This window comes from Mustela putorius, unplaced genomic scaffold (genome assembly GCF_011764305.1).
Source record: "Mustela putorius furo isolate JIRA1106 unplaced genomic scaffold, ASM1176430v1.1 tig00003853_pilon_pilon_pilon, whole genome shotgun sequence".
In the NCBI taxonomy this organism is placed as follows: domain Eukaryota; kingdom Metazoa; phylum Chordata; class Mammalia; order Carnivora; family Mustelidae; genus Mustela; species Mustela putorius.
The window spans coordinates 11,072,912-11,085,157 of NW_025422005.1; the positions used below are offsets into that span (position 1 = coordinate 11,072,912).

The following is a 12,246-nucleotide window of genomic DNA, read 5'->3' on the forward strand; positions in this document are numbered from 1 at the left end:
CCGAAGGGTGAGTAGGGTCAGGAGTCCTGGCTTCTCCGGGGAGAGGCACCGGCAGCCGCTCTGACACGCGGGGCTATCAAAACCAACTCCCTTTCTCTCTTTTGTTCCTCTAGGCCCGCGCCTGGGACCCCTGTTGGAGGGGCTGGAGACCGTCCCGGTCCCTGGAAGCTCAGCGCCCCAGGTCTGACCGAGCGCCCGCCCCGCGGCCCACTCCCTGCGTGCCTGCGCGCCTGCGCATCAGGATCGGGCGCGCGAGCGTTCCTTTCAAGCCCCGCGTTCCTCCCTCCCCCGCGCGCCTGCGCGCCGGCTGGGAGGAACTCGGCGTTTCAGCCTCGGCGGGCGGGCGGACGCGCGCGTGCCCGCGGCGAGGGAGGCGGGCCGCGCGCACCGGTGGGAAGCGTCCGGCTGCCACAGCGCCAGCTCCGTCGTAGTCGCTGCCGCCCGGGTCCCGCTCGCCCCTCCTCCCCGCTCCCCCGCCCGCCGCCGCCCGGGCGCATGCGCCGCCGGAGCGCGAGGGTCGGCTTCGGGTGTGTGGTGGCGGCAGAGCGGAGCTGCGAGGCCCGAGAGTCAGAACCTGGGGGAGAGGGATGGTCTCTGCACGGGGGGGAGCCGGAGGAGCCGCCGCCGCTGCCGACGCCACCGCCGCAGCCGCCGCCGCCGCCGCCTCGGCGCCCGCCTCCCGGCGCTGACGGGCTCGTACGAAGCCGGCGAGGGAGAACCCGCACCAGCGGTCGCCGGCACACCGCCCAGCATGGTCCGGGAAACCAGGCACCTCTGGGTGGGCAACTTACCGGAGAACGTGCGGGAAGAGAAGATCATCGAGCATTTCAAACGGTGAGTGACACGCGGCCCGGGGCCGCGCTCTCCCTTCGGGCGCTGCTGCCCGCCCGACCCGTTGCCGGCCCCTCCCCGTGCGCGGAACTGCTGAGGGGACCCGGGCCAGAGCCGCGGACTGGTGCGGGGGGCGCGCGGTTGTCTGGCCGCCGCTCGGCCCGCGTCGCGGCGTTGGGCCTCGGGCCTCGGCGGAGCGGTCCGGCTGCCGCCCTCTCCCGCCCCAGCGAGGAGGAGGCTGTCGCTCGGCCTCCGCGGAACCGGCGCCCGGAGGGCGCCCGCCAGCCGGCGGGGCAGGAGTAGGGTCGCGTCCTTGCGCGCCGCCGCCCCGGACCCCCGTCCCGGCGCGGCCAACTCCGGAGTCCCGCCGCAAGTCCCGCTCCTCGCCCTGCCGACGCTTGGAAATGTCTAGCCGGGAGAGGGGTTTGTGCGACATGAGAGGCTTCACCCAGACACACGGCTCGGTAGGTGGTGTAGGAGCAGCTCGGAACCGGGGCAGCTGCGAGGTTCTGGGCACCTCTCCCGAACGGCTTACAGACCTAGAAACTACAGGGAAATGGCAAGCTCACATTTCTCCTGTGGGTTTTTGTGTTTTTTTTTTTTTTTTTAATTCTTATTTTTTCGGGGTTGGCTAGCGAGTATGGTGTCTGAAAATAAGTTGGTGCGCTTGTTTCGGCTCTTTCGCCTTCCAGGCCGCCTCAGCCCTCTGGGGTCCTTGGGTGAGGACGGGGGTGAGGACCGAGGGCTTTCACTGGAAGCCCCACGGCGGGTAGGACGGTGCCCAGCGGGCGCCGGAGCCCGAGAGCCTCGGGATCGCTACCTCCGCGGCCGCGCGGGGTTAGCGCTGAGGGGCCGCCTTTGAAAGAACGGTGATTCCCTCCCGCCCAGAGTTCTTGAACCGGTCGTTGGAAGAATGCACGACGTCTTTTAAGATCAGGAGATGTAGTTTTTTTTTTTTTTTTTTAACTTCCCAGAATATATATTTTTTTTCGGTGAGACGGGGGGTTCACTGTTGTTTTGGTACCTCTGCTACGGTAGCATTCAAGCGCCTGCTTTCTTTGTGGAACGTATGCGTACCGTGACGGGTAGCGTCCTCGCTGGAACATCCTGAAAGTGACGCTGTGCTTAAGCTTGGTGCAGAATGAGGAGGACTGTAGCAGATCCGCGCTCGTCCTCGAAAATTACCGTTCCTTGCGATATTCCAGACCCGGAACGATCTTCAGTTCGGTTTACTCCCTAATTCCTCTTACTATCTAGTGAGTGGAGGAAATTATGGAGCGCCCTTATTAGTGAGTCACCATGGGAAAAACAGATTGCGTCGCTTGCTCCTGAGCAGCTTGGATAGGGAAATGGAAGCAGAGGCAGCAGAGCTGGATCCACTCCGTCTTCTAAATGGAGGATCATTGATTCTGTTGGTGGTTGCTGTTACTGGGGTATTAAATCTTCACCGCTGGAGCGCGCGTCTGCGCGTGACCGCGTGTGAAAAGGAGCCGGCAATAGTGAGGCCATTCATAACCTGCTCAGGCTGTCCTCGGCAGGGCTGGGGGAGGCGCGCTTCCAGGGACTCTCCCGGTGTTTACTACGTTGTGCTGAGAAACTAGGCAAGGGCAGGCAGGGAGCAAAAGCTCACCTCTACCCCGGTGGTAAAGGGGAGCGAGACCCCGGGCTCAGTGGGGAAGCAGATGGGAACTTTTCCCTCCCTGGCGCGACTCCACCCTTTACCTCCACCCACCGCCCTACCGTCTTCTGTGCTTTGGTGGGAAAGTCCTGTAGACGCAGATTATCGGAGTGGAAAAGCCACTTTAGGTGTGCTCACTTTGAACTCCTGTGGACTTTCTCTGTAGGTCTCTGGGAAATTCGGCTGTACCGACGTGCAAACACGTGCATTGCAGCATTCGCGTTGCTCCTCAGTGTTCTGTGGCCAGACGTGTCACTTCGCATTATGCACATTCCAGAGACATTGCATACCTCTTGCAGGGAGTTTGACTCCTCTCAAGATGAGGGGAGAGGGAATGGGAAGAGGAGATCGTCCGCGGGAGGTTTGGGAGATTTTTAAGTGGATGGGGCTGCGGTCCGGCTTGTGTGAATGACTTTCTAAAATGGCGGCCAGGACCCACTTTATGTGGGAATCAGCAGCAGCTCTCAGAATGCACAGAGGGAGGAGGGGGCGGAGGATGCGAGCTGCCTTCGAAAGCGGAGGTCTGGAGGAACGTTACTGTATTAAACAGGGCTTAGCGGGCACACTGCGTTTAAAGGGGTACCTCACCTATTGCAGAGCACAAGCAGATGCTACCAAAAGCAGATTCTGTTAAAACTAAGCAGACCGTGTGTCCATGACACTCCTTTATGTTAAAAGCGATTTTAAAAAAAATTTAGACAAACGTCCTTAGCTCTTTGAAAAGGCAGTGCATTCTTATGGGTTTAAAGAGTGTGAAGGGTTCACAGAGAAAAATCTCCCCTTCACCCCTGACCTCGGGATTCCCAGTTCCCATCCCCCACTTCCCACCCAATCCCCGGGACAGGTAATCTCTATTTATGGTTTCTTGTTTATTCTTACATATGTATAAGAAATGTTTTTGCTTTTCCAGCTGTGGAGTTAAATGGACCCTGTTTGGAGGAATTCAAAGCCTTTTATCCCTATTGTAGAAAATGTTTTGTAAAATGTGTGATTGCTACTAGGGGAAGGCGAAATTTGAGTAATTTAAGTGAAAGGGATAAAAATAAAAAGATAGTTGTACCGGAATGATAGCTGTGTAAGAAAATGTAAGGATATACACTTCTAGTGTTTTCTAGAACTCAAGATGAGAGAAACTCTCTAATACCTTTTACCAGCTTTTACCCTTTTCCCTTGCTAATTACAACATTAACTAATAACTGTTTTACAGGAGTAAGAGGTGTATATTGGGAATATATTACATAAAACGTTTTCAGAATTATTCTTGTAACACTGATTAGGCTATTATAGTAAGTGTTTGGGGTTTTGTTTTTGTTTTTTAAAGATTAAACCAGTTTTGGAAGCAGGGCAGCTTAGAGGGCACTTTTGTGTGTGTTTGGGGGAGGGGTCGGAACCAGATCTTTTTTGTATTATTTACAGTGTATTATTTTTATTATTTACAATGGTCAGTATTTTTGGTGGAAAATAGATTGAGGGAAGGATGCTGATAAAGGCTTTTTTCCCGTTCGAACTAAAGAAAGACCCAGTCTTTAAAATATAATCAGAGCATTTTCAAAATTTGGCTTTACCTTCTTGCAATAGAATATATTTGTTGTGTTCATTTTCTTTACAGCTTTTAATATACCGCTGAAAAAAATTAAATGAGGACTATTTCTGAATCAGATTTTAGTTAACAAAGATCTGTTGCAGGGACTGAATTTGCACAATAGAGAAAGTCCTTTCCTTTGTATGTTAGCTGGGTTGAAGGGGGAAGGGAGGAGTTACACAACAATTGGTTGCTGTCTTTTAGTTGTAAGAGAGAGAGGTGTGTGCAAAGATGATTCCCTGAATTAGAATGAGCGAACGAATAGAGCCCTTTAAAGAATATAAAATTCTCTATTTTATTTGCCTGTTTTAAGTAAATCACATTTTCAGGTTCTTCCCATCCATCCCCAGTTTTAGAGAAGACGTTAAAGATTGTGCAGAGGTAGAGCAAGGTAGCAGCTTATGTAAAAATTCTGTCAAAGAATGAGACCCATTTAAAAATGTATTTTTGGCTTTGCTAATTTTAAATATTACAATGGTTTTCTGAGTTAAAATAGCTGGAATACATGTTACATGTATTTGGATATCTTTACTTTGGGGACACAGTAAAAATATAGTGGAAGAATTTCCTTGTCTTTAGTATTCTATAACTGGAGGTATTTTTAGACTTCAAACAAATTTGACTCACCCTAGCCTTACATCATTGCTACATCGTTTCTTTTTTAGAGCCCAGCCAGTTCTATGTAGAAACAGCTCTGGTTTTGAATGTTATAATTTTGATATTTTTGTGTCGGGCTTTTGTACATTTAAAAAATAAAATTCAGTTATTGTGATAAATAGCATTAAAAATTAATACAGAATGCTTGAAATACTGTATTTTATTTCCTAAGGAGGATGCCTCTGGCAGATTGGGGGGAAAATAGGTGCCAGGAAGATTGGTGATGTTTGACTGGTGGAGGGCACCGTCTTGATTGCTTTTTTAAAAAAAAGTTTGAGGGGCACCTGGGCACCTGGGTGGCTCAGTCGTTAAGCGTTTGCCTTTGGCTCAGGTCATGATCCTGGGGTCCTGGGATCTAGCCTTATATAGGGCTCCCTGCTCAGCGGGAAGCCTGCATCTCCCTCTTGCACTCCCCCTGTGTTCCCTCTCTCGCTATGTCTCTGTCAAATAAATAAAATCTTTTTTTTTTTTAAGATTTTATTTATTTATTTGACAGAGAGATCACAAGTAGGCAGAGAGGCTGGCAGAGAGAGAGGGGAAGCTGGCTCCCTACTGAGCAGAGAGCCCGATGTGGGGCTCAATTTCAGGACCCTGGGACCGTTATCTGAGCAGAGGCTTTTAACCCACTGAGCCACCCAGGCTCCCCTAAATAAATAAAATCTTAAAATAAAAATTAAAAAAAAAAAGTTTGAAATAGTTTGTGAGAACTAGTATATACAATTGGAGATGATATATTTCTGTTTTTACTTATAAGAATCTGTGGTGTTTGAGCTGTAGTTAACTAGTCCACATTATTTAATGTAAGCATTGTGGTCTGCAAATACCTTTAGTATATATATTGTTATTAAAATTGGGCTCCTGAATTTCCTTATTGGATGCTTTGTAATAAATGTTCAAGCCCTTGAAACAGACCTATATTAGCCTGCTGAACAAGGAGACAAAATAAAGTAATACTTTTTTATAGTTAAATTTCTAAAGTTTACTGCTATCTTTACTTAATTTATTATTATTATTATTATTATTATTATTATTTGCCTTAGAGCTACTCATGTTTTGAGTGAAAATCGAATACTCTGGGGGTGCCCAGGTGGCTCAGTTAAGAGTCTGCTTTCAGGGGCGCCTGGGTGACTCAGTGGGTTAAGCCTCTCTGCCTTCGGCTCAGGTCATGATCTCAGGGTCCTGGGATCCAGCCTCACATTGGGCTCTCTGCTCAGCAGGGAGCCTTCTTCCTCCTCTCTCTCTGCCTGCCTCTCTGCCTGCTTGTGATCACTCTCTGTCAAATAAATAAATAAAATCTTAAAAAAAAAGTTAAAAAAAAAAAAGAGTCTGCTTTCATCTCCGGTCATGATCCTGGGGTTTTGGTATCGACCCTGCCTTGGGCTCTCTCCTCTGTGAGAAGCCTCCTTCTCCCTCTCCCACTCCCCCTGCTTGTGTTCCCTCTCTATCTCTCTGTGTCAAATAAAATCTTTAAAAAAGAAAAGAAAGGTAAATAGCATACTCTGTTGTGGAAACCAGTTAGGATGTTTAATCGTTTTATTAGAAACCATATAATTTTTGTATTCTACCTGTTTTTGCTGTGCAGAAATACGCTTTGCTGTGAAGAGATGTTCTTGATACAATTGTACAGTATTACAGTATTCAGACCCCCCCCCCCCGCGTCTGTATCTGCCAGGTTGAAAATTGTAAACATCTGAAACCCACAAAGAAATGTCTCTGTAAAATGCTAACTAAATTTAGTGAATTCTTGGATTTAATTACTTAGGAGTTCATTTTGAATATAGAGATAAACTGAAATTTAGCATAAAGGTTTTTATTATGTAAGGAACCACTCCAGTTCTTACATTTAAGGAGTATTTGTGGGAAAATTCAAATGGGAAACACAGTTGTTTGTCCTATTGCTTGTTTTGGTGCTAGATTTTTTAGTCCAGCATACCAAACCTCTAGGGTAATATATGTCTTTGTTAAGTGCAGACTTTGGCTTACTTGAGAATTTGGACAAATGGAATGGCGATTTTCTGAGTGTACCTTGTATAGACTTTGATGGTTACATTCCTATCATGTTTACATGCGGTATATGAACTTGTGTGTGTAATGCATTTGTAGTTTTATGTATATATAATATATATAACATAATACATATATATATACACATTTATAAATTCTTAAAATTGATTTTTTTAACCTTCACCTTATTTTATTCCTTTCATTCAAAAACTAGGACATTTGTATTCTTTTTAAACATTTTGTATTTCAGGGGCACCTGGGTGGCTCAGATGGTTAGGCCTCTCAGACTCTTGGTTTCGGCTCAGGATTGTGAGATTGAGCCCCTACCTTCAGCTCTCTGCTCAGCCGAGTCTGCTTGAGATTCTTTCCCTCTGTCCCTGTCCCTGTTCCTGAGTGCACACAAGCATGTGCGTGTTTTCGCTGTCTCTCAGATAAGTAAATCTTTTAAAACATTTTTGTATTAAAAAAATTTTTTTTGTATTTTACAAAATGACATCTGGCATGCAGTGATTTGTGTCATCATTAAGTTGGTAGGTGGTAAATTTTTTTGTCTCAAGCATTAATTTTTTTTTTTTTAAAGATTTTATTTATTTATTTGACAGAGAGAAATTACAAGTACACTGAGAGGCAGGCAGAGAGAGAGAGAAGGAAGCAGGCCCCCTGCTGAGCAGAGAGCCCGATGCGGGACTCGATCCCAGGACCCTGAGATCATGACCTGAGCCGAAGGCAGCGGCTTAACCCACTGAGCCACCCAGGCGCCCCTCAAGCATTAATTTTTAAAAACAACGCTGTTACACTGTAGTAAAGGCTCTTTTGTATTCAAGATTTCTTAAAAATCGCCTTGGGGTTTTTCTTTTTTTTTTTTTTTTTTAAGTTTTTTTAGGATTTTATTTATTTGAGAGAGTGCATGCACATGAGGTTGGGGGTGGAGGGCAGAGGGAGAGGGTGAGGGACAAGCAGATCCCCACTGAGCACAGAGCCCAAGGAGTGGCTCATTGCAGGACTTGGTCCCAGGACCCCAAGATCATGACAGCAGAAGTCAGAGGCTTGGTGGACTGAGCCACCCAGGCACCCTGCAGAGGATTCTGACTTCCTCATTTCCATGTTTGTAAATAATTCATGCTCATCACAACTTAGAAACTAAAGTAGCTGTTAGACTTGCTGCTAGATACTTTAATGTATTAATAAAGATGCATATGTATTACTGTTTTATAGTTTAAAAATTATACTTTGGAGAATTTTGGACACATATAAAAAGAGAAAAATAGTAAGTAAATCCTGTGTACCCAGCATTTAGCCCAAACAACTATCAATTGTGGCCTGTCTTGATTTATGAAGAAAATTAAAGCAAAGGAGGGAATAGAGAGTCATGGGGGAGGGAGGAATGAGTAAGGCCTCTTTGAAAAGATGGTATTGTGGGGCACCTATGTGGCTCAGACAGTTAAAGCAGCTGCCTTTGGCTCAGGTCATGATTTCAGGGCTTTAGGATCGAGCCCCACATTGGGCTCCCTGCTCAGCGGAGGGCCTGGTTCTCCCTTTCTCTCTGCCTGCTGCTCTGCCTACTTGTTCTCCCTCTCTCTCTCTCTCTCTCTCTCTCTGTCAAATAAATAGATAAATAGACATAAAAAAAAGATTTTATTTATTTATTTGACGGAGAGAAACAGTGAGAGACGGAACATAAGCAGGGCGAGTGGGAGAGGGAGAAGCAGGCAGGGAGAAGCAAGCTTCTTGCCGAGCTGGGAGCCCCACGTGAGACTCTATCCCAGGACCCTGGGATCATGACCTGAGCCAAAGGCAGAGGCTTTAACCCACTGAGCAACCTAGGCGCCCCCAATAAATAAAATCTTAAAAAAACAAAAACCCAAACACTAACTCTTCTTAGTTTAAAAAAATAAAAGGGAAGATAAAATGGTATTTGATATGCCAGAATGAGTGTCTGACCACGTTTAGACCCAGTTCTTTCTTGCCAGTAATATTTTTCTCATTTAAAATTTATTTTGAAATATAGTTCATGAATGGTACAAAGAATTCCCACATTCCCTTCATCCAGATTCCTCAGTTGTTGACACTCTTGCATGGCACCTCATTGTCTTCCCAATCAGGAAGTCCGTATTGGTGCCATCCTACTGCCCAGTCCACAGACCCCATTCACCCGATGCCAGCCATCCCCACAGTGTTCCATTTTCCGTCCAGGAGCTTGGTCATGTGTTGCTGTTGGTGGCTGTGTCTCATCATTCTGAATACTTTCTCAGTCTTATGCTAATTCTCATGTGCCTGGTAGTCTTACAAAGCACAGGTCTTTTGGGGAACCTGGGTGGCTCAGTCAGTTAAGCATGTGCATTCAGTGGGGTTCATGATCCCAGGGTCCTGGGTTTGAGCCCAGTGTCGGGCTCCCTGCTCAATGGTTGTCCGCTTCCCCCTCTGCCCCTCCCCTGCTCATGCTTGCTCACTCGCACGTGCTCTCTCTCTCAACTGAATAAATAAAATCTTAAAAAGGATAGGCCTTTGCTTCTGCAGGATAAACCCTCCAGTTGAATCTGTCCAGTATTACCTCATGACCAGATCAGAGCATGCATCTTGGCAAGAATACCACAGAAGTGATTCTTTGCTCTTCTCAAGAGTAGCATATAAGGAGGCAGACAGTATGGATCTGTTCCACAACTGGTGATACTAGTTTAACTGCTCACCTAGTCAGGTTAAATCTTTACTATTTTCCCCTTTGTATTTGATTAGCATTTTATGGGGAGATATCTTAATATTATAGTCTTTCTTCTTTTATCAAGCCTACAGTCACCAGCTTTAACAGTGCTAACTCTTGCCGGTAAGTATAGTGTTGTGATTCCTTCTATATTTAGTTTCCTGTAGGTAGGAGCTTTCTGTGTATGTGTAGAATACTTACGATTTCTACTTTTTTCAGTGAGCTTTGGTCCAGGGATTATTTGATACCCAAATTGTCCTAGGTTTGGCCACTTGGAGCTCTTTCAAACTGGCTGTTGTGTCCTTTTGATATCTCTCCATCACTGTTTAAGCATTTCTTTATTTCAGGCATAACAAAGGCTTATCATGTACTTTCCTTGTCCTATAATCAGTCATTTCTCCAAGAAATTCTAGTTCCTTTTAGTGTAGGATAGTATTTAGAAACTAACACCTGGATGCTCAGTGTACCCATTCCTACAGAGCTAAGAAAATGTGTGTCATGTGGGTACCTAACTATGAGATATATATATATATATTTTTTTCCATATATACACATTATCTGTACCGCTGTGTCCCATTTTTAAAAAAGTTCACTTATGTTCCAATACCTGAAGATTTTTTCTAACCTCTCCAGTTTTAAAAATACGTATATTTTTAAGGATTTTATTTCATTTATTTGACAGAAAGACCTTGAGAGAGCGAACACAAGCAGGGGGAGAGGGAGAGGGAGAGAGAGAAGCAGGCTTCCTGCTGAGCAGGGAGCCTGTTGAGGGGCTTGATCCTAGGACTCTGGGATCATGACCTGAGCTGAAGGCAGATGCTTAACGACCGAGCCACCCAGGCGCCCCATAATCACTGCATTTTTATATTTGTAAATTTTTTTCTTAGTGAGAAACCTGACTACTGCTATTCTCACTATCTTTGCTCAGTCAGTTCTCTTTGCCCAATCAGTTCTCTTCTTAGCGTAGCTCTACACTAAGAAGTAGCTCTACACCACTCTACTTCCCCCACCTCCGACACCTTGCTGCCTCTGTTTCTCATTCCCTTCCTCTCAACTACTTTCTTTGGAAACCAACATTTGAGGGTGAGGAACAGGAAAGGAAGATGGGACTGGAAGTGACTTGCATTTTTTGCAAGTTTTTTCAATATTTTCCTCTCCTAGGAGATAGTTTAATGGATGAATACATTCACCTGTCTCGGTTTAAAGCAGATATGGAGTGCCTGGGTGGCTCAGTTGGTTGAGTGTCTGTCTTCAGCCCAGGTCATGATCCTAGGATCTTGGATTGAGTCCCACGTCAGGCTCCCTGCTAAGCGGGGGGCCTGCTTCTCCCTCTGCCTGCGGCTCCCCCTACTTGTGCCCTCTCACTGTCAAAGAAATAAAAATGAAAACAAAACAAAACAAAATCAGATACAGAGCTACCTGATGATTCTTAAAATTGTAGTTTTGGTTCTAAGCCAACACTGACTTGGTGACATGAGTATAATCACTGGATCTGTCTGAGCTTTATTATATGCTGAGTCACACAGAAGAGGAGATAGTTAGAAAGAAGTTTGTTTCTTAGGAATAATACTGGGAATCATCATTGCTTCATTTATTTATTTGGTTGTCAGTCACTCACTTTGGTATCTCAGCAAAATTTTACCTTTGCCCTACCTTCCCCCAAACCTTACTGACCTTAACTTTAAAAAATAAATGAGTTATAATTGGTGTATACTTGAAACTAATAATGTTATATAACATAATCTGATATTTGTATATATTTCAGTATGGCCACCATGTAAGTCTACTTAACACCTGTCACTATACGTTGTTACAAAAATGTTTTTCTGGGGCGCCTGGGTGGCTCAGTGGGTTAAGACCTCTGCCTTCAGCTCGGGTCGTGATCCCAGGATTCTGGGATCCAGCCCCGTGTTGGGCTCTGTGCTCAGCCGGGAGCCTGCTTCCCCCTCTCTCTGCCTGCCTCTCTGCCTCCTTGTGATCTCTGTCAAATAAATAATAAAATCTTAAAAAAAATGTTTTTCTTGTTCTTTTATTATTTTATTTTATTTTTTAAAGATTTTATTTATTTATTTGACACAGAGAGAGAGAGAGAGAGAGAGAGAGAGAGAGATCACAAGCAGGCAGAGAGGCAGGCAGAGAGGGAGGGGGAAGCAGGCTCCTCGCTGAGCAGAGAGCCCAACGCAGGCCTCTATCCCAGAACCCTGAGACCATGACCTGAGCTGAAGGCAGAGGCTTAACCCACTGAGCCACCCAGGCGCCCTTATTATTTATTTTTTTAAAAAAATATTTTATCTATTAGAGAGCATGAGTGGGGGGAGGTGCAGAGGGAGAGGGAGAAGCAGACTTCCCGCTGAATAGGGAGCCTGATTCTGGGATGCTGGGACCATGACCTGTGCTGAAGGTAGACATTTAACTGACTTAGCCACCTGGGTGCCCCCAATTTTTTTTTCTTGTGAAGAGGACTTTTTAATTTTTTTTAAAGATGTTATTTATTTGACAGAGAGAGAGAGAGAGAGAGATCACAAGTAGGCAGAGAGGGAGGCAGAGAGAGGCGGGGGGAAGCAGGCTCCCCGCCAAGCAGAGAGCCCGATGCGGAACTCGATCCCAGGACCCCAAGATCATGACCTGAGCTGAAGGCAGAGGCTTAACCCACTGAGCCACCCAGCTGCCACCCCCCCTTTTTTTTTTTAAAGATTTAATTTATTTGAGAGAGAGCAGGAGCAGGGGGAGAAGGAGAAGCAAACTCCCTGTCGAGCAGGGAGTCTGACTCGGGGCTCGATCCCAGTGCCCTGGGAT

The 12,246-nt window shown here is 46.1% G+C and overlaps 1 protein-coding gene across 4 annotated transcripts in view; it reads left to right on the forward strand.

The window, feature by feature from the left end:
* The first annotated feature begins 467 nt into the window (after positions 1–467).
* Positions 468–12,246, forward strand: part of SPEN (spen family transcriptional repressor) — a 96,635-nt gene continuing 84,856 nt past the window's right edge. For 3 of the 4 annotated variants that reach the window (XM_045063806.1, XM_045063807.1, XM_045063809.1), the window contains exon 1: positions 468–834. In XM_045063806.1, the coding sequence (XP_044919741.1) occupies positions 752–834 (83 nt within the window). In that variant the 5' untranslated portion in view covers positions 468–751. Of the gene's footprint in view, positions 835–855; positions 1,296–12,246 lie in introns of those variants that run through there. The other variant, XM_013048691.2, reaches the window with a different exon arrangement.